Below are 21,014 nucleotides of genomic sequence, written 5' to 3'. Positions count from 1 at the left end.
TCCCAGGAAGGTCGCAATCCGTACATTCCGTACACTTCTTCCCTGATTATCAATGTTGTTATGTTATCTTTTGTTACTCCTTAGTGCTCTAAAAAGAATGATGTTGACAGTTGGGTTGACAGCGTCACCGGTTGGGATAGTGGAGAGAGAGAAAGGAATGTTTTTTCTCTCTTTCTACGCTAAAACTTGTGCGGTTGAGTTTGCGCGTAGCATGGGCTACTACATGGTAAAGGATTAAATCTCTTCGGCGAAGACAGGATAATTATGATCGAACTTCACTTCAGGTAAGTTCGTTTGATCAGGTAAAAATGTTTAAAACCAAGCTGAAAAAATATATCAGTGATAATGTATATTAATTATTATCATCGATATCTGGATGTCTGTAATTGTAAACCATGCATGAAATTCTTTATAGTTTAAGCTCATTGTAAGTGAACTTTTGTTCTTTATGAGTAATAAAAATCTTTAAACCTAATAATATCTTGTGGAAATCGTTCAAGAGTTGGTGATATCTAATAGACATCTAATAGATGTCTAGTTCAAAATCCGAATCGGGCCCTTGCTCCATTCAATTTAGAACATTTTCTTAGCAGATAATTTATTCATGTTGTTTACGGATACGTTTGGATTCAAATACTTCTGCAGGTAATAAATCATTTGCGTCACGCTGAAATTCAGAATTAGGAAGCGCTGGTTTTTTAGGCATATTAGAATATAATAGAATATCTTTATTTGCATAGAATAAGTACATATTTTGTGTCCACATTTATATGAAAATATGATTGTAACATCTTTGAGCTATGTAAACAAAAGTATCTATAACTTGAACAAAGGGAAATGTATACGGTAACGCTGAACGAGAAGATTTTAGAGAAGAAGGCCAATACCTACAACACGTGCTGCAATTTACCATCAACTAATTTTAGATCTGAACATTGTTTCCGTACCAGTACTAAATCTCTCAGTTGTAATACTTGTAATAATCATAACATATAAACACATCTACGCCTCTAAAACACATGGCCTGCCCATGCATCCGCCCACACAAGCAAATACTAACTTTAGTGGGTTGACCTAGAATACATATTTGCTTAAGCGAGCGGTAGTTTGATGCTCGTAGCGCAGTCAGCTGGCCGTTATCAAGGCGGGTAAACGCGTCCGATTACTTATCACACAGATAAACTTTAATTGCTTGTCTAGTATTAGTAGTCTGTTAATCGACTGTTTATGTGCGAACGGATTGTACGTGCTCTGTGTAAATTAAAAATAAAATTGCGGCGTCTTTCAAAGTATATCTAGATGAAGTTAAGAAGCTGAAACAAATCGTGAAGGTTTTTGGTGATAGTGAATATGTAGTGACGTCAAGATGTGGTGTTAAGATTGAACATTGTGTTAAATGATAAATAAATAAAATTTTGCTATTTTGTCATACTTATACTGATATCTACTCCAGACATTTATTTTTAGTGAATAAGTGAACGATTAAATATGTGAATAATGCATATCAAAACGTCGTCACCATTCGAGTCAATAAGTGGACAGGTAATTATTATAATCTCAATTAGTTATCTGTTTGAATAATTGATTTATTTATTATTCGTATTTAGATAACGTGCTGTTGAACTCTTTTACGTTAAAAACGAATCAAAAACAATATGAGTATTAAGGTAATAAAGGTTCTAATATTGTTATAGTTTCTTAAGCATTTTGGTGATTACTAGTTTTATAGTTCAGGCACTGTTAGGGATAGCCTAATAAAATAGTCAGTGAAGGTAAAATAGATAAGGTTATCTAATATCAACGTTCTTTCAACGATTACCTTCTGGGTTAATTAATTTTTTTTTGTACTTATCTTATACCTTTAAACGAGCAATTCTTGTTTATTTACATATATATTTCGGGGATCTCGGAAACGGCTCTAACGATTTAAATGAAATTTGCTATATGGGGGTTTTTGGAGGCGAAAAATCGATCTAGCTAGGTCTTATCTCTGGGAAAATGCGCATTTTCGAGTTTTTGTATGTTTTCCGAGCGAAGCTCGGTCACCCAGATATTTATTACTATATGTGTATAATTATATTATATTTTCTGCTGCGAAGTTCCATCGAACACAAAAATAATATTATACACACCTCAGCCAGTAAATATGAAAGTCTCAGGTAACTACTGCACTAGGTAGGTATGTAATAATACTACTTAATGATAAAAGTAAGGATTAAAAATAAGAAAACATTTATTGTCACAAAAAAAGAGAGATTACAAAATATATTATAATATCTTATACCTTTAAACGAGCAATTTTTGTTTATTTATTTATATATATATTTCGGGGATCTCGGAAACGGCTCTAACGATTTCGATAAAATTTGCTATATGGGGGTTTTCGGGGGCGAAAAATCGATCTATCTAGGTCTTATCTCTGGGAAAACGCTCATTTTTGAGTTTTTATATGTTTTCCGAGCAAAGCTCGGTCTCACAGATATTTATAAATAATTGGCAATGATAAGTAGATTTGACACAAAGGAGCTCGATGTAGGTTAAAGATAACGTTAATGAACTAGGTTTGTGTACAGTTGTGTACTTGGTACCAAGTCAGTGCTAGTTGTAATTGTAAGGTCGGTGACCTCAATACAATACCTTAGGCTAGTGACTTATTTGTGAAGTCGGTCAGGTCGGGACAAGGAGCACTACGACCCGTGTCGCTAATTCAGCTGGTTATTATTACCTAGGAGGAATGATATAATCTTCACTATTTACTAAAAAAAACAGTAACATGCGTCTTTTATAAACAGTCAGCTCATAAACAGGAGCAGGCGCAACTTGAGAGAAAACTAGGCCTAGTTGGGACTAGTTCACCTGCTGGTAATCGTTGGTAAAAATTGGTTGAATAGGGTATTTGACTGTATATTTAAAATAAATTATTTTTCACCATGCAGGAAATAAAGTACCAGAAGATTATTAGGGAAACGTAGATAGCAGTTATTTTTAGACACAATTTCTATTTTAAAACCCGTATAAAACTATAAAGAGTAGGTAATTTGATCGTGACGTCACATGCTAGTGTTTCATATAAATTTCATTCAAATGCCCCATGATGCGGGCCTTTTTAAACTGTTTCTGACGTAGACGTACGTAAACTAGGAATGTTTTTGACCCAACGATAAGGGACTCGTGCAAGTGCCAAGTTCACTAACAAATGATTCACACGCAACTCAGTACAATGTTACTACAATTACAATATGCTTGGATAGTGGGTTACATAATAAACAATACTGGTTTCCTCTTTTTATCGGACTAAATATAAATAAATACCGAGCTCTGTTATGGTACAATGTACGATGTTTTGGTGCCTATTTTTAATTAAAAATAAAAAAAATTGACATATTTTATAATAATTATTACCCATTTCTTAGCTAAGTTTCCTGTAGATTCATGCAGGCATCCTCCGGAGGACTATCTTGTCTTCAGATGACACGCCTTACCTTATTTTGACCTGAGAAAACTGCCACTGAGCACACCCTTACCTATTATCATCACGCACAATGTGATCGCACTAGTTTTAACTCATTTTAAATATAAATAGAACTAGAAATCTAACTCTATACTATTTTTCAATAGTTTAACTCGCTATCTAAAAACAGATATTCCTACGAAAGTTGAACAGTCGCAATAAAAAAAAAAGCGGCCAAGTGCGAGTCGGACTCGCCCATGAAGGGTTCCGTATTTAGGCGATTTATGACGTATAAAAAAAAACTACTTACTAGATCTCGTTCAAACCAATTTTCGGTGGAAGTTTACATGGTAATGTACATCATATATTTTTTTTAGTTTTATCTTTCTCTTATTTTAGAAGTTACAGGGGGGGGGACACACATTTTACCACTTTGGAAGTGTCTCTCGCGCAAACTATTCAGTTTAGAAAAAAATGATATTAGAAACCTCAATATCATTTTTGAAGACCTATCCATAGATACCCCACACGTATGGGTTTAATGAAAAAAAAAATTTTGAGTTTCAGTTCAAAGTATGGGGAACCCCAAAAATTTATTGTTTTTTTTCTATTTTTGTGTGAAAATCTTAATGCGGTTCACAGAATACATCTACTTACCAAGTTTCAACAGTATAGTTCTTATAGTTTCGGAGAAAAGTGGCTGTGACATACGGACGGACAGACAGACGGACAGACGGACAGACAGACAGACAGACATGACGAATCTATAAGGGTTCCGTTTTTTGCCATTTGGCTACGGAACCCTAATTATGAACGTACTTTTGGGCCATCCTGTAACTACCTAACTACTAACTTATTATACTTGGTGGCTTTTAAACTCTGTAGATAATAAGAGAGGTAAAGTTGTATTTATCTGAAATAAAATACCCAACTAATCACATAGGTACCTAAAAATACTGTATTTGTAAATAAAGTTTTATTTACTTCCTATTTTATTGTTTCCTTGTGTTTTACTGAGGCTAATTTTGTATAAGGATAATTGGAGTTCGTTACTGTCTCATTTGACATTGTTCGTAAGTCCGTCATCATCATTAGTCATTAGTGTGTATTACTGTCATTATAATGACACTAAAAATAGTTCCAGATGACATCCGAGATGTCATATTCAATGATAGGAAATTGTGTTGTTTCCTAAACAACACAATTTCCTTAAAAGCAAGTGTACAAACAAGTGACCGCAGTGACCGAGGATAATTGTATTCGGGAAATAGAACATCTCCCGGGGAACCCCGACACATCCCCTTTATTATTATTTTAATTATACAAGTATACAAGTAATTAGAAATAATTATAGTGTTTATTCATAGCTTGGGACGGTTACATACAACTGCCATCTGCATACAATTTATAACCTTAAAATGCAAAACAGGTAAAATATGTATTGAGGTAACAACTGTCGCTAAAATACTTATAACGTGACATTTAATATCTAAATAATCTAAATTAGAAATTTATAAACCCCGACAAAACAACAACAGCGTCATCTGAACGTCAGTGTCAGAATACTACAAGAAAATCGAAGAAGAAGAATTTTGGAGATAAGTACATGAGAATGATCAATGGACAAAAAAATAGTATGAGAGAATATTTGTGTGAGTGTGTATTTGTATGCATTTGTATATGTATACCTACCATTTGAACCATCTCCACTACATCTTGAGTAAAAATAATATTGCAAATAGTTCAGAAATTATGAAGTTCTGGGACAACAAACATTATTAAAACACGCATTCAACCGAATCAAGAACCTCTTTCTTTTCTTTTAGAACCAAGTGAAATATGATAGGTATTTACAGCAAGTTTGAAAATGTACATACCTATATTATAACATAATATTTTAGATAAGATAATATTTATTTCATTTATATATTTTAGATAAGATAATATTATGTATTACTACCTTTCGTGTGTGTATGACGGTCAAAAATCGTAGGTTTAAACCTCGGCTGTGTCGTATAAAACAGAAAAAATCGTTTTCGAGAAAAGCGCAAACAGACGAGAGGTACTCCTCTTTCAAACACGTTCTTACATCTATTTAAACGACTTCAACGTGTTGGTATTCTCTGAAAACGATAACCTGATTTAAATTCCTCGTAAATGAATGAAGAAGTTCAATTAATATATTTCTGAGTATTAGGAAATATTTACGATACAAGTGCGGAAAAGAAGAAATTCGAAACGAGTGTTTTAAATCGACACGAGTTGCGAATTACCTATTCGCACGTGTATCGTACAACGTTTTACAGTACATATGGCACTTTATACTTTCGACATAGGTACGCACGGAAAGTGCTATTTCCCGCACTAGTTCGGGAAAGTAGCACCATATGTACTGTAAATTAAATTACTTAAGACTATTGTAAATTGTGATTACTGTGATTTGTAAATTTTTCTAACACAAGAAATTTAGCCCTTTATTATACAACGCCTCCTTTCAATGTTTTTCCTCACCCATAACCATTAAAAGCTCTAAAGTTCTAAACCATAAATCGTATAAAAATAAAGTAACCGCTCGCACAAGTGCTCATATTGGCAGTTATATTACTGACGCAATTCTAACAAGATATAAAACTCCATCTCGAGTGCTCGAGTCTCGAGCAGCTCGTAAATCGTGCAAAAAGCATTTTGCTGTAGCTATTCCTGGCCTTGGCCTTCACCTGCCTGTTTCCGGGCGTATGCCCGTATTTCGAAATGATGTTGCATCTGTTGCACATATGCGACACACACGGACACAGTGAAATATTACAACTTTTCGGTGAATGTAGGTATGTGGAACGAATTATGTGTACTTTAGGTACAATTACGTGTATTTTACGTGTAGTTTATTCTTTTTTTTTTTCGTTTGTTTGTTACGCTAATTATGTTTTAATAGTTGTTCAAAACGCGAAAGTTTTAAATATTTTATCCATATATTATACATTTGTATAATTATATATTTTAATAGGTAGGTATCAAGATTTGTATGAATCAAAGGAAAACTAAATGTTTTATCGCGTCCTTTTAATAACTAATCAATTTATTTAAGACTTACCTATAAATGCATAACTTCATTATTCTAATTATTTATGGCTTAAGGAAACTATTTAAAAAACCCAACATGGGTTTCTGGTACTACTAAACAGGACTAAAGCTATAACTACGTATATGGAATCTGGGGGCACGCATGTCCCGTAGCCGCCAGACGGGCGTGTCTGTCGCAAACACATCAGAGCGCCTACCGCGAACTACGTTCGACGTGTTGCCTCTCTGTCGCACTTATAAATTCGTACTTACGTGTGGCAGGGAGGTAACACGTCGAACGTGGTTCGCGGTAGGTCCTCAGACCACTGCGACTATTATACATAGTTTTAAATGTTTACATATCTCCACCACATTTTAAACACAGAGGATATTTACATCCCTCTTGTTTTCATAGCACTTCCCGCTTTTTGTCTTTGCCACACAACTGGTAACAAAATGTCATTAAAAACACTTTGTCATAGAGTCTGTTCGAAAAGAGAATAGTCGTGGAATAAATTGGGCCCTAACTATACATTCCACGACTCTTCTCTTTCCGCACAGACTCTAGTACGTATTTTATCGTATACACCACCTGCGCCATAATTTGATACTATTAACGCATAAAGGGACCTTAATATCTTTGAAATAAATAATTGTCAGTGTGATAGAAAAAACTATAACAGACAATGATATACGAGTAAATAGAGAAAGATCTACACACGAACATACGCTCTAACTTTCCTTACAATAAAATTGTACTCAACACATGAGAAAAAACACCCTTAGACATTTTGCTGACGTCTTAAATCTTAATTTTTAATACATTTAATTAGTTTCACTTTTCAGTAAATTATATCTAGAGGAATATATATCAAAGATATCTGAGGCTTTGTTATCTTTTATCGCCATCATATTCGTCATCTCCAATGCTTTTAAAAATCTATCACTAAGCATTCGCTCCAAGAAAACCTTACACATGCGTTATATGTTTACGTAAAGCTTTGCTGTCCTCGGTCTTGGGTTTAGATTATACAAGTCAGCATTGTCATGTCGTTTTTTTGTGAGATGGCAGGTGCGCACGCGCCGGGTGTTGATCCCAGGATTATTCCAAACAATTACCGAGTCGCGGTCTCAGGTTGACCTGACTTGTATCAGATATAAAATATTTCTGAGACGGTGTGCATGAATTGTATTGTAAGACGTAATTTGACCTTCTTCGTTCCATTAACGAATGATTTTAACTTGGTTATCTTATACCTTTAAACGAGCAATTCTTGCGTATTTATTTATTTATATTTATTTCGGGGATTTTGGAAACGGCTCTAAAGATTTCGATGAAATTTGGTATGCGGTTTTCGGGGGCGAAAAATCGATCTAGCTATAAGTAGGTATTATCTCTGGGAAAACGCTAATTTTTGAGATTTTATATGTTTTCCGAGCAAAGCTTGGCCTCCCAGATATTAACTGTTATAAGCCTCGTATGATGCCAGTTCTCAAGGTAGAGTTAGCCTAATAAGCTAACTTTACACCAACTTGAACAGAACACAGTGCACGGGGGAGTATAATTTATAACATCATATTTATGAAATTTGACGTTAATGATGACAGTGCCACACTTTGTTATTGCAAATGACAATTGTAAAGATCAAGCTACACTGGTTCCGCCATCTTAGCTACCTGCGTCGACGCACAGCAACGAGCCAGATGTTACTTATCGAGTGCACCTGGCGCCAACCTGCAGGCTTCGATTTATTGAAAATATTTTTTGGTTACGCATCTGGCGTGGGCCTTAAATAATAAAATCTGTATTATTAGCTGACTGAAGCAAAGCCTACATTCCGTAAACTTAAAAAACGTTATAACTAATAAACTAGGTAGACTACCATTAAGATTGACAAAGCTAGGTGCATAGTTAATGGAAAATATAAAAGATACTGAGATCGAAAGATGTTCAGTTTTATTCTTTGCTCGCGTCTTCGTCAGATAAAAACTATCCTATGGTCCCGAGCCTCAAACTATCTCCATATCAAATTTCATCTAAATTGGTTCAATTATTAAAAATTCAACCTTATTTCAGAATATTTTAATTTCATTTCGTTTAAGTACTATGAAGATATGCAGCATCTGTCTTATTATCAGCGTCGATTCTACGCCGCCGTAGAAGATAAACAAATTTAAGCGCTTTACGTTACGGGGTACCCCGCACGCAGCGGGCCCCGGCACGGTCCCTTACAGTTGTAAAATTACCTTACCTGTACATAATTATCGTTTCTATGACAACGCAATCCCCAGCATCAAAGTGCAGATGATGTGACGTCACGGGATGCAGGTAGCGCGCCGCGCCGGCATACTCACGCGCATCTGATTCTAACCATCTGTCTCGTATCACGCGCCGCGCGGTCCGCACGTACAAAGCTTATCAGTTAGGTGCCTCTCAGTGTATTTAAAGTTTGATTATTAGTGTAAAAGAATCTAGAAAAATTATTTGTGTTAAAAAGTGAAGGGTTTAATCGGATTTTATTGCTAGTGATAAGCGTTATTGATAATAAAATGGTAAGATAATTATTCTCGTTAATTTAATTATATAACTTTTTTTTATATATTAGAATGTCAGTAATATGTTCCAGGTGTATTATAGGTGAAACAGTATTTTATTTGAACATTAAATAAATTCAGAATTTACAATGAGAATGTAAAGAAGAAAGTGGGCCGATTATTTGTCATAATTCAATAAAATTTATGGATATTATGTACAATATAAACGCAATTTCACCATATGGCCTAAAAAAATACGGCGACTGATTTACGAAAAATGCTATTTTCCGTGATTTCGTATTTGAATAAATAGGAGCTCCTCGAACTAGCAAAACATCCAAATCTAACAAAAAAATGCGCCAACAATAAGAACCAGCCCATGTAGGTAAAGGAAAATATTACTTTAATATTAAATCTCATAAAAGTGCCAATTACATGTTCCACAAACAAGTTATCATTAAAAGAAGCTGCCGATAATTACATACTCATTATGATATACTGCATGCCAATCAACATTTCATTAATTACTTGTTAATTTATTTTATCGAGCTTAAGATGACTAATTATGTCGATATGTTTACAATGTAAATGTGAATATCATAAGAAAATTATATTATTCAAAATGGTGTATAGTAACAGCTTGTGACCTTGTTAATTTTATGATATGGGCTGTTACCTATTTAGGGCGATATTAATGTACCTATAGTTAATTTTCGTGATCTTATTGAGATGTCACTATGCCAGTAAAATCTCAAACTGTCGTTACAACTTCTCGAATAGATCCACATCAACTTGACAGAACATATGATGTTCCTGGCCTCGGCTTATCGGATGGCTATCTTGTCTATATTAAATTGAATTGACACAGCCTTCGACAGATGCCAGACAGACAGACAGACACTTCCTTGTGTGGCCCTTTGTTTAGCCAAATCGGTTTGTTGATATACTATGAATGTGTCATTCATAGAGTCTAGCCAAGATGCCAATCGTTGATAGAGTCGTCGTAGAAATCGTTGATCTAGAATAATGTATGGACTTGACGTGACTTTTCGTAGTTTTACTTTTCGTTTAGAGTTTGTCGATGTATAATTTGTCACCTTGGCAAAGTCCCCTTACATAAAGTGTCATTCAATAGAACTTGCTAACTATGTAAACAAAAGTTACTAGTAAATTGACATTCAATTCATTGAATTCAGTGTCAATTGAAGTATGGCGGTTTGTTTACATAGTTAGCAAGTTCTATTGAATGAGACTTTAGGTATATGTAACGTCTACAATAATACCAAGGAGCTTATTATTCTTTAGGTAAAATCATTCAAAGTCAAATACCTACTTTCATAGCGGGATCGGACCAAGGATTGCAATAGGTACTTACATAGTTTGTTGAAAATTATGTTCGAAATACCATTTGATATTTACCAGCAAGTCGACAAGAACAACATCGAGCGGAAACTGGACTAATCCCTGTAAAGCGTATGGCATGTCTGATGGCAGTCGCTTTAATCTTCGTATGTTCCTTTTTATTAATAAAAATAATAATATAGTATTTGTCTTAACTGTAGCATTAATAATATAAGCCTGGATTTAGCAGAAAAATCCTCTCCGTTTAAATAGAGTACAACCATGGAACAGTGTATGCAATGATAAAGGATAATGATTTGTAGCGATTTGTAGATTACATAATATATAGGTGAATCAACTTTTTCTTGTCACTCGTTTCCATGGTTACATTCTCCTGGGTCACTCTTTAAAACCTAATTTTTAGGCATTTAAATTCACCAACACGCTTCTATGTGATAGGTACTTTTAAACCCTTTCCATTGAGGGCCGTCTACCAAGCGTGTCAAAAGAAGGTGGTGTACAAAGTCTTCTAACAAAATATGCTACTATTGTCTCTTGGCTGACCGGACAGAATAACAACGAGAAATAGTTAATCCACCCATATACACTACATGCTGTTTGCATGTTGTTTGCCAGGCTGTCAGACTCGCGCTGGACCTTGAAAGCTACCACCTGGAAAGGACCTGCAGGCAAACGACGCTCCGGGAAACCTAACAGCCGTTGGACTGATGACATAAATAAAACAGCCGGTATAAACTGGAAAGATATAGCTACAAACAGGGATAGATGGAAGTCCTTGGAGGAGGCCTTCACCCGATGAGGGGTTCTTGTCCACCACAAATAATTAATACTTTGTATATTTATAATATGTGAAAATTGACTTAACAATAACAATAAATAATTCTAATTGACATTATACCTAAAATAAATACTTATAAATAAATGATAACTTATATTGTTGTAATGAAATAAGTGTAACAAATTGGACTTGAAATAAAAGGCTTTTTTATTTTTATTTTATTTATTTATACACTACATATATTATACAAAGTGTACAGTCAACGTCAAATACTTACAAATGCGAACTGTACAGGTCATTGACCTCAAATTTATTTATTTATTTATTTATTGATCAAATAAGTAACACGGCATTACAGTATAAAACCAAGGAACTGTGAAACTACAAAATATAAAGATACAAAGAAAACCAATATACATAAAAATGAAATTAACTAAATATTAGATTTCAAATGATACTACCAATTACTACTAGGTAATTTAGTAACAATTTGTGGTAACTTAATTACCGAACTTTCCACAAAATATTACGACATCGACTGTCGTGGGTAGAATTCCAGAAGTGCTGAATGGATTATGTTTCGTACCAGTAGTTCGATGAAACTAAATTAATTAAGGTATACTGGGGTAATATGGGACTACAATTTTAAACAGATTGATAAGCTTTCATGACTTTGTTGTTTGCTTATATTTTGGGATTGTTTATAAATGGAAATAAATTGTTAGAATGTATTTAAAGTAAATAGGTATTCCTTTATTGTGCTGCATGCAATTACTTAGCCTCCAAAGTTAAAAAAATACATTCAAAAGTCATAGGTATCGAATTTGAAACTATAGTAGAACAAAAGGTTTTAAATTCGAAACTGAGGTACATTGAATGTACCTTCTTATCTCTTATAATCAGGCATCGGAGTTTTTGTCGCATGGTAAGACTAATAGCAAGCTATGGAGTCGACATTTGCCATAAATGTAAACTCTTATTCATACTCATACTCATTTATTTAATTTATCTTAAAATGCCTTTAGAGCGGTCGGTCGTGTATATTATCTTAGTCGAATTATATAAAAAAACATTTTTCTATTACATTATGAATTCATAACTTCAACTATTTTAACATACAACTATACAAACTACATCGCTGCGAAAGACCTAATGTCATGTAGGTACTAACCGCTGATAAAATTGATTAGTATTTTTCATGTGTCAATCACTGGTGATTGCAAATGTAGTAGTTATTTATATATGTATGTGGTAAATACGTTGAGGAATATTCCATAATTAATTATTATGCCTAACCCAGAAATAGCTGCAATTTTGGCATGGATAGAGCCATACAACGATTTACAATATGACTATGAAAAATCTGCTATAGTGTGCTTGAGTTGTGAAGTACAACTCACCCAAATGTAATATACATTTATTGCAACAAATGAGGTTTAATAAATTAAAATGATATACGTAGTAACTATTTAGTAATCTGTTCTCATATTAAATAAAATTAATCATGAGTATGAGTATGAATAAGAGTTTACATTTATGGCAAATGTCGACTCCATAGCTTGCTATTAGTCTTACCATGCGACAAAAACTCCGATGCCTGCTTATAATTGATGATGATATTACTCTTCGTAATGATTTTACGCAAAGGATGTCTAAGAACTAAATCCACCCTTTTCCTGCTACGTTTGCCAAACATCTTTAAATAGACCTGTCGCTTTATACTGATAGTTTTATTGGCAGCACCCGAAAATAAACGACTACGAGTAGTTTATTGGTAGTACGGTTGTAACTGTGGAATGAACTGTCGCCTGCGGTATTTCCCGAGCCATACAACCTTCAAGAAAATAGTGTACTTAAAGGCCATCTACGCACTAACAACACCCCGTGTTACAGGTGTCCATGGGCCAATGGACATGTAGGTAATTGCTTACCAATACGCGATTAGAAAAAAATGAAATATCTAGTCTTGAACCGATCCAATCTTACCCTTAGCATACCTTTCAAACGAAGATCAATAGTAAAATTTGTTCCATGAAACTGAACTAGCTAATGGTACCAATAACAATGCATTGCATTTTATTGCACGTTGCACGTGTTGTGACGGCATTAGTCTGGTGTTGCATCTTCATGGCATAGGGATGCATATTGAACAGCTCTATTCGACACGCACCGAAAACATACAGGCATTTAGGCCAGGCATGTCACACGATGCATTGTAATGTGCACAGTGCATTCCAGACACACATGCTTTTTGTAATTCATTTAAGTATGAATGTGTTAAATACTAAACGTATAACGGGGAGTGCTCCGAGGAGTTGTTCGGTTTAATCCCTGCCGCTTCTGTCCGCCATCGCCCTACGCGACAACATTTCTATCTTCACCACTTAGATTGTTGGCAGTCCTCAACTGTGCGTTTCTCCAGAAACTTCCTGCCTCGCACATGCAGCTAAACTGTGGAATGGACTGTCGCTAAAGCGTACTCCCATCTCAACGGCCGGCAGCGCACTTGCAACTCCTCTGGTATTGCACGGGTCTATGGGCGACGGTAATTGCTTACTATAAGGCGATTTGTCTGCTTGTTTGCCTTGTATATCATAAAAATAAATACTAAAGATTCATTTTCAATAAGAGTATGACGAGTCCTGTACTAGTAAGTCAACAAAACATTCTTATCTACTTCCTAATAAAGAAAATAGGCCATTATCAAGTTCCAATCACTTCATTGTCTACTGACCCACCACGTCGATTCAACATTGACACTCCCACAGAGCTTTATAGTCTGTTGTCTTTAGGTATATATACACAGTACCTACAACAGCTCAACTGATCTTTGGTAGTCTTTATCTCGTCGCAACAAGGGTCACGATTTGTCAGTTAATTTTGTGAAAGATGATACGAACAGCTGACCATTGGTGTGTTTTATGGCGTCGCGATAAAGTTTACGCAATACCCTTTGGTATCCCTGTACGGTCGGCAGATAAGAATCGAGCTGGCTACGCGAAACAATGGTGTGATATTGTACGTTGTACACGTGTCTAGATTTATTAACATGCATGAGGTTGCTAGATCGAAAAATATAAAATACCTACCTACGGTCTGTTTACTGTTATAATAGATCGAAAAAAAAAACACATATAAAGAATATACTCTCATGAACAGGCACGAATAAATACTCCAAAATATTTATGTTCTCTCTAATAAGCATAACCAGTTAAAATCTGAAAATTGTAACTAAAAACAACAATGACTTCCTAAAAACCTTAAATTATACATCACAAATTTATTTAAATCATATTCCTTCAAAACAACAACATTCTTTACGCTACTTCGCATTCTTCGAAATTCATTCAAAATATAAACAATACTCACGTCGCAATTAGGAAAACAGTTTAAACGTAAATCTCTATAGGGGTTTCTATGAAAACCCAATTAGCGAATATAGTCCCCGCCCGCGCAAAACCGCAAGTTTGCTTGAAGCATCGACAAAATGGCGTAGGCGCCGTCAAAAGTCGAACAATTTCAGACATTTACTGCCTAGTAATACTAATTGTCTTAGGAGATAAATAATAAATAAGGGCCCTGTTTGTGGGAAACCCGACGGTACTTATTAGGGATAAGTAGTATTTGCAAATAATTATTTTATAATTTATTACATTTAATATGGTATAAATATGTTCCTACATAATATTATAATATATTTATACTACTCGACGCTAAGTAGGTTCTCACCTGACGTGTAGTCGTGTACACTGTACAGTCAGCAGCGAAAACGCGTCAAAAGCATCTATCATTTTCTGATACCTTAACAAAAAGTTATAAGTCCCTGTATGTAGAACAATAGGGTATTATACTGTATTTAAAATAAATGATTTTACACCATGCATGAAATAAAGCACCAGATAATTATTAGAAAAACACAGATAGGAGTTATTTTTAAACACAAGTTCTATTTAATAAATCGGATAGAAATATAAAAAGTAGGTGAGTTGACCGTGACGTCACGATGCAATGTTTCATATAAATTCCATATTAGCAAATCGTTTTGATAGTTCTAAAAAAGTAACTGATTTGACTAGTAGGAAAATACCCTATTACGGTGAAGTATTACTTAGTACTTTATTACTATTGATGCTGACTCTACCTACCTATAACCTATTTAAAATATTGTGGTTTTAAATCATTGTGTATTTATTTTGGTCCTTCAGAACTTTTGGAATAGGATTACTGAGATTTCGTATTATGAAATTATAACAAATATTATTGCAATAATGACAGATTAATCAGATTATAGACAATAAATAGTACACATTTATTATTATTATTGACTGGTAGACTATTTCCAAAGAGTAGTATAATATAATATATAGGACAACTATTTCTCAATTAGTTACCTCTGGTATACTGATAATCTATCTCCCAAAAATGAATTTCGTAAGGGTTTTAATTTCAATTCAGTGAAAGAGGGACATGAATTTAGTTTTAGGACATAACGTGTTTTTTATACCAACCTTCTCTGTTACTTATAAGTTATATGATATATAAATATACTAAGGAGGTTGATTTTGGACTACGATTTTGACGTACATCAGCTATTTGTATGGCATAGGTGTGTGGTAACTCATAAATTTATTATGTCAAAATAACTCGCTATGAGTACACGGCTGTGGTTTATAAAATGAATAATAATTTATAAATACAATACAATGGGTGAAAACGTGGCATTGGAAACATTTTTCCCTGAGACACGATTTGATCGACATTAGTAATGCTGTAAAGTTTATTTATAGAAGTGCATTTACATAGGAAACTAAAATAAAATACTCTAGTTTATTTTCTAGTGCGGACAAACCGCAAGCAAATTACCCATCAATTTCCCGGTGCAATTATAGGAATATACACATGTCTATTTATTGATTTATTTAATTATCCTCCTGAAACGCGTATATATATCGCGGCGCTACAATATAGTGTTACTTGGTTACAGACGCACGCGAGAGGTTGACGGAAAATGGTAGTTGGTCGCGATGGCGCCCGATGCCGACGTCGAGGATCGAGCGGGCTACAGGCCAGTACCAGTGCATGCACCACGAGGTACTCCAAGACGCGTGGCACCTTCTCGGCCTCCAGCGAACCGAGCGTGGCTCGAGCGGGAGACCAGGAGCCCTGGCGAGCACCGCCGACTCCTCGACTCCCCGCCGAGCCCCAAACTCCAAGCCGGCCTCACGCTCGGAGTGTGGGATGTTCTCAAGAAACAGAAGCAAGAGAAGCCGATAGAGGAGAAGCCGAAAGTTAAGACGAAGTTCCAGAAGAGATCGGAGAAGTTGTATGCTGTTCTCAAACCGCCTTATTTTATGCTCACCGTTATTATTATAATCGTAAGTTTCTTATCTCTCTTTATATTTACAAATATTTTTACATCACTTGAACTATGAAAATTGTTAATAAATGCAAAATCGCACATATATTTTTACAATATTTTTCATGAAGCTTAATAAATTATGTCTAAAAGACAGCTTAACCATTACTTATGTATTTACAATATTCAGACGCTTTTATCTTAAAGGCCGGATATCACTCAACTATTTAATTAATTACTTACTCGTTACAAAGTATTTTACGTCAATTATGCTTAAATGTTTTCCTGGTCCACAATACGTAAAACCCGCGACCTACGTCTGCTCACATTCAGGGAAACTCGCGCGTGATTGATATTACTTTGTTATGGTTTTATGAAATGTTGCAATAATTAAAAACGAAAATATCCCAAGTTTACATGAGTTGGTTTTTTAACAGCTGTAAAGTGTATTCCGGTAATTCCGGGTTATTTTTTAACGTCAGCTAATTTCGAAAATGGACTAGATATTATATGATTATGTGACTCATATGGTTATGATATGATTATGGACTTCATGTGGATGATTTTTGGAGTGGTGTGATCCGGAGTTACCCATCTTCCTGCTTTAATTTTGTAGAATTTGCTTCAATTAACAAATTATATCAGAGCTCAGCTTCGCATCTAATTCTGACTTACTTATAGTTATCCTTTCTTTTTAAATTCAATGAACGATTATTTTTTGCGCAGGTAGCAATGTACCTGTGGGGCTCGGAGCGCGCGCGCATGCGCCTGGAGTGGTCGCCGGGCGCGTGGTGGCGGGAGCCGTGGAGACTGCTGTCGTACGGCGTCGTACACGCCTCCGCCACGCACTTGGCTACCAACGCCATCGTAGCCCTTGCGGTAAGTTAAAACACTGACTGATTACAATATGTGTGAAATAGCAAAACCGAACAAGACTGTTCTGATTAGACAGATAAAAGATCCGAATTTAGTTTTATGTGTTTATTATTGGATAATAATTCAATAATCAAAACATGTGGATTTTTAAGTTAAAGTCCGACCTGATATGGACATTGCCTCTGTTCGCTCGTCGTTTGCGAATCGCTACGAGTAGCTCGCTATCTTTACACATTCACAAATGGTGCGCCGGCACCGAATTCGTCAGATCTAGAGTTTGGATGTACCTTTACGTTTATGCATAATATTTAATATTGTTTTAATTTGTTGTTACAGGTGGGCTGGATGCTGGAGCGTGAGCAGGGCCGCGCCCGCGTGTGCGCAACCTGGACGGCGGGGCTGGCGGCGGGCGCGCTCGGCGCCGGGGCATTACAACCGCGGGTACGCGTCGTCGGAGCGTCCGCCGCCGTCTATGCCTTGTTGACAGCGCATCTACCTAACGTGTGCCTTAGGTTAGTTTTAACTAGTTATCATACACTGGTTTTTTCGTCGTAACTTAAAAAAAAATCTGCTCACTCCTCTTTTAACTTTAATATTATAATACATAAATACGTCAATTGTACTACTAAAAATGAAAGTTATACCTTTTTTTTATTAACTTATAATTGTCTTTCCCAGATTCGGCCACATCCCGCTCTGGTGGTTCCGACCTCTAAGTGTGGTGGTGCTGGCGACATCAGAGACGCTAAGCTGGGTGCTGCTGCGCACGCCAGCAGGCGCGTGGCACGACGAGGTACCAGTAGCCTGGTCCGCTCACGCCCTGGGAGCCGCTGTCGGCATCCCTATTGGCTTCCTCGTCTTCTCAGGAGAGAACTCCAATAAAACACCTATTTTAATCGCCAAGCTCATCTCTGCCTTAGCATTAATAGGAGGGACAACCCTAGCAACAATCCATTATGTGTTCTGGTATGAGTTGGATACATGACGCACAATAACCAGCCTTAAAGAGGCGACTTAAAGTGCAATTTCCTCCGTCCGCTATTACATTAGCTTTCGATGGGATTTATACCTTTGTAGGTGATTCAGCAGCAAAGGAATGATGCAGATGATCGCAACGAGTCTTCCTTAACGTATTGATATTGTTAAATTTTTCTAGTTTATTTTCATGTTGGTAAACATGGGAATATTTGTTGCTGAAAATGTATGACTTTTATACAGGGCGTATGAATTTTACTAGAAGTGGTTGTTTGTTAGCACAGCTTTTTGTGTTGGATATTGTGATGTGATGCTTTTAAATCACGCGTGGCCATACTCCCTGTATGTACTTACATACCTATCATTTGATTCATGGAACTGAAAAATGAGATTTAGAACGAGAAAACGTTGAAACTATGTTTTCAGACGGGTGTTGTGCCTGGTGGCTAACGTTTTTGGCCTTTTATGAGATTTTCGACGGTTTTTCAGTTCTATGAAATTAATGAGAAATATTTCTCTCGACTCGGTACTTAGTAATACGTCTTGATTTCTATGAAATCGAATATTTAAGATAGTTTTGCATGAAAACGTTGGGTTCAAATGGCTTGTGATTATATGTTACTCGTATACATAAATTGATTATAAGCATTATTATATATTTAAGGATATTTGTAAATTGTATGGTTACGGAGAAGTGACTTATTTTTAATTTGACGTATTTTAAACCAAAGAATGTAAACAATTATTAACGTATTTTTCAAATTGATTGGTGCACAATAAAATGCAGATATTTGGTGCCTAGTTAACTGTATTGCTCACAAATTTGTGCCATCTTTCATTTCTTTGATTGAAATTCCATTTAATTTCGGTTATTATTTTTCTTAATACGTTGGGCTAAAGTAAAATTTAAGAATTAACCGAGTTATAAACTTATTAATAATTTAATAATACGTTTAACATACCTCTTTTACAACTTATTATTATTGAGTAAGAAAACTCAAGTCCGGAGTGAGCACTCGACTAAGCTTACTTATTTCTCTATGATTCTCCTCACGGGTATTATGTTATGACCTGCTTTTCAGAACTATTTTAGTAAACTACTAGTATTCATAGTAGACTTTGACATACGTACTGAAACAGGTTTGTTTTAAGTTTGTGTTAGAATCTGGCTAGTGATGTTCTCAAGTGCCTATTAGTGTCATTATTTTTCATGTTTACGTTCTGGAACCTTCGAGATTACACCTTTCTAGTCTGGTAGGTAATTTTAAGCCCATTTGTATTATAGACAAATGAATTATTATTTTCTAAAGAATCGTACCCACTGTATGAAGACTGACACCCTTTGACCGCGAAAGACGTCACTGACGCGCGCGCGGCTACAGGGCTATAACCGCAAAAATCGAATATCGCAAATTGCGGGCATTTTTCTCTGTCACTCTAATTACACCTGTATGGGAGTAAAAGGCCCCCAGGCTACATTCCGACAAGGTTCACGATGACGCGCCACACACGATAGGCGAAGCGTTCAAAGGGTTAATAAATAGGTATTTCATGAGATTGAACCTCAAACTTTATTGATTAACCAATAATAATTCCACTAGCTCCACTCGAAGATATCGAAATGCAATGCTTTGCATAATTATTCTATAATAATTCATTTGTCTGTGCTTATATTTATAAGGTGTCTCTTGTGCCATACTCGTAACTGGGGCCTAGACAAGATGACAAAATCGTTGATAGAAAACGCTAATCGACACTTAAATAAGGTAAACGTACTAGTGCTCGACATGCTAATGCCCAATAGATGACACCCAGCTGTCACCTCTATTGACAATGACTTAAGATTCAAGATGACATGTACTGGGACCGCGTCGAGCTGAGCACCAGTACGTTGACTTTACCTATAGTTCGTTTTTTTTAGCATTAGAAATAAGGTTAACAATCTTGATGTGTCTTTTAATTGAAAAACACATTTTAAAAATAAGTTACGGCAAATATGTAACAATTATGAATCTAATACGATCTTTTATATTCTTCTGCTTTCATAAGTAATAGTTACTGATTTTTAAAAAGCGTTTTTCAATTAAAAGACATGTCAAGAACGCTTACCTTCTTTCCAGTTCTTTCTAATGCTAAAAAAAAACTATAATGTATGGAAATAGTCACGTGACTTTATCTTAACATCTGTCATCCGGACAAGTTTTTACTTTTCGTTTTACGTTTGTCGATGTACGATTAATTGTCATCTACGCTAAGCTCCCTGTCGTATATCGTGACGTCACGGGGTTGTCACTATGTTGAAAAAAGAGTAACTAGTATAGGAGTTCCATACTACGGTAATTCTGGGGCGCTCCAGGGATTAACTGTGACGTCTATTCCAGTCTCAGTTTTTTTAATAATATATTTTGTTTCTGAAAACTGACGACGCATCGAGCTTCTAGCTGTATTGGTTCTTAGCACTCATTTGGAATGCTACCTTAACATATCAATCATATCATAGTGATATTATTTGTAATAAATATTTGATTATAATATCTTAAGAACTAAGTTTCATTTATAAACCCTTAATAAATCATGATAGTTCTTGAACATGATGTTATATAAACCTTATCACTGTAAAA

At 35.4% G+C, this 21,014-nt stretch overlaps 2 protein-coding genes across 3 annotated transcripts in view; one reads left to right on the top strand and one right to left on the bottom strand.

The window, feature by feature from the left end:
* The window catches only part of LOC134649062 (mucin-2), a 79,091-nt gene that overhangs the window by 42,509 nt on the left and 15,568 nt on the right, over positions 1 to 21,014 (bottom strand). The gene's annotated exons all lie outside the window — the stretch shown is intronic.
* Positions 8,992 to 18,752, top strand: LOC134649297 (rhomboid-related protein 2-like). 2 transcript variants are annotated; one of them, XM_063504024.1, is made up of 5 exons: positions 8,992 to 9,064; positions 16,171 to 16,561; positions 17,269 to 17,421; positions 17,755 to 17,930; positions 18,097 to 18,752. In XM_063504024.1, the coding sequence occupies exons 2-5, from the start codon at positions 16,211 to 16,213 to the stop codon at positions 18,401 to 18,403; spliced, it is 987 nt and encodes a 328-aa protein (XP_063360094.1). In that variant the 5' UTR covers positions 8,992 to 9,064; positions 16,171 to 16,210; the 3' UTR covers positions 18,404 to 18,752. The 2 variants fall into 2 exon arrangements, with proteins under 2 accessions (XP_063360094.1, XP_063360095.1); XM_063504025.1 differs by having other exon boundaries at positions 16,171 to 16,565; positions 17,273 to 17,421.

The sequence above is a fragment of the Cydia amplana genome, chromosome 6 (assembly GCF_948474715.1).
Source record: "Cydia amplana chromosome 6, ilCydAmpl1.1, whole genome shotgun sequence".
NCBI lineage: Eukaryota > Metazoa > Arthropoda > Insecta > Lepidoptera > Tortricidae > Cydia > Cydia amplana.
The sequence above is the reverse complement of the archived record's forward strand: the minus strand, read 5'-3'. Positions and strand labels throughout refer to the sequence as shown.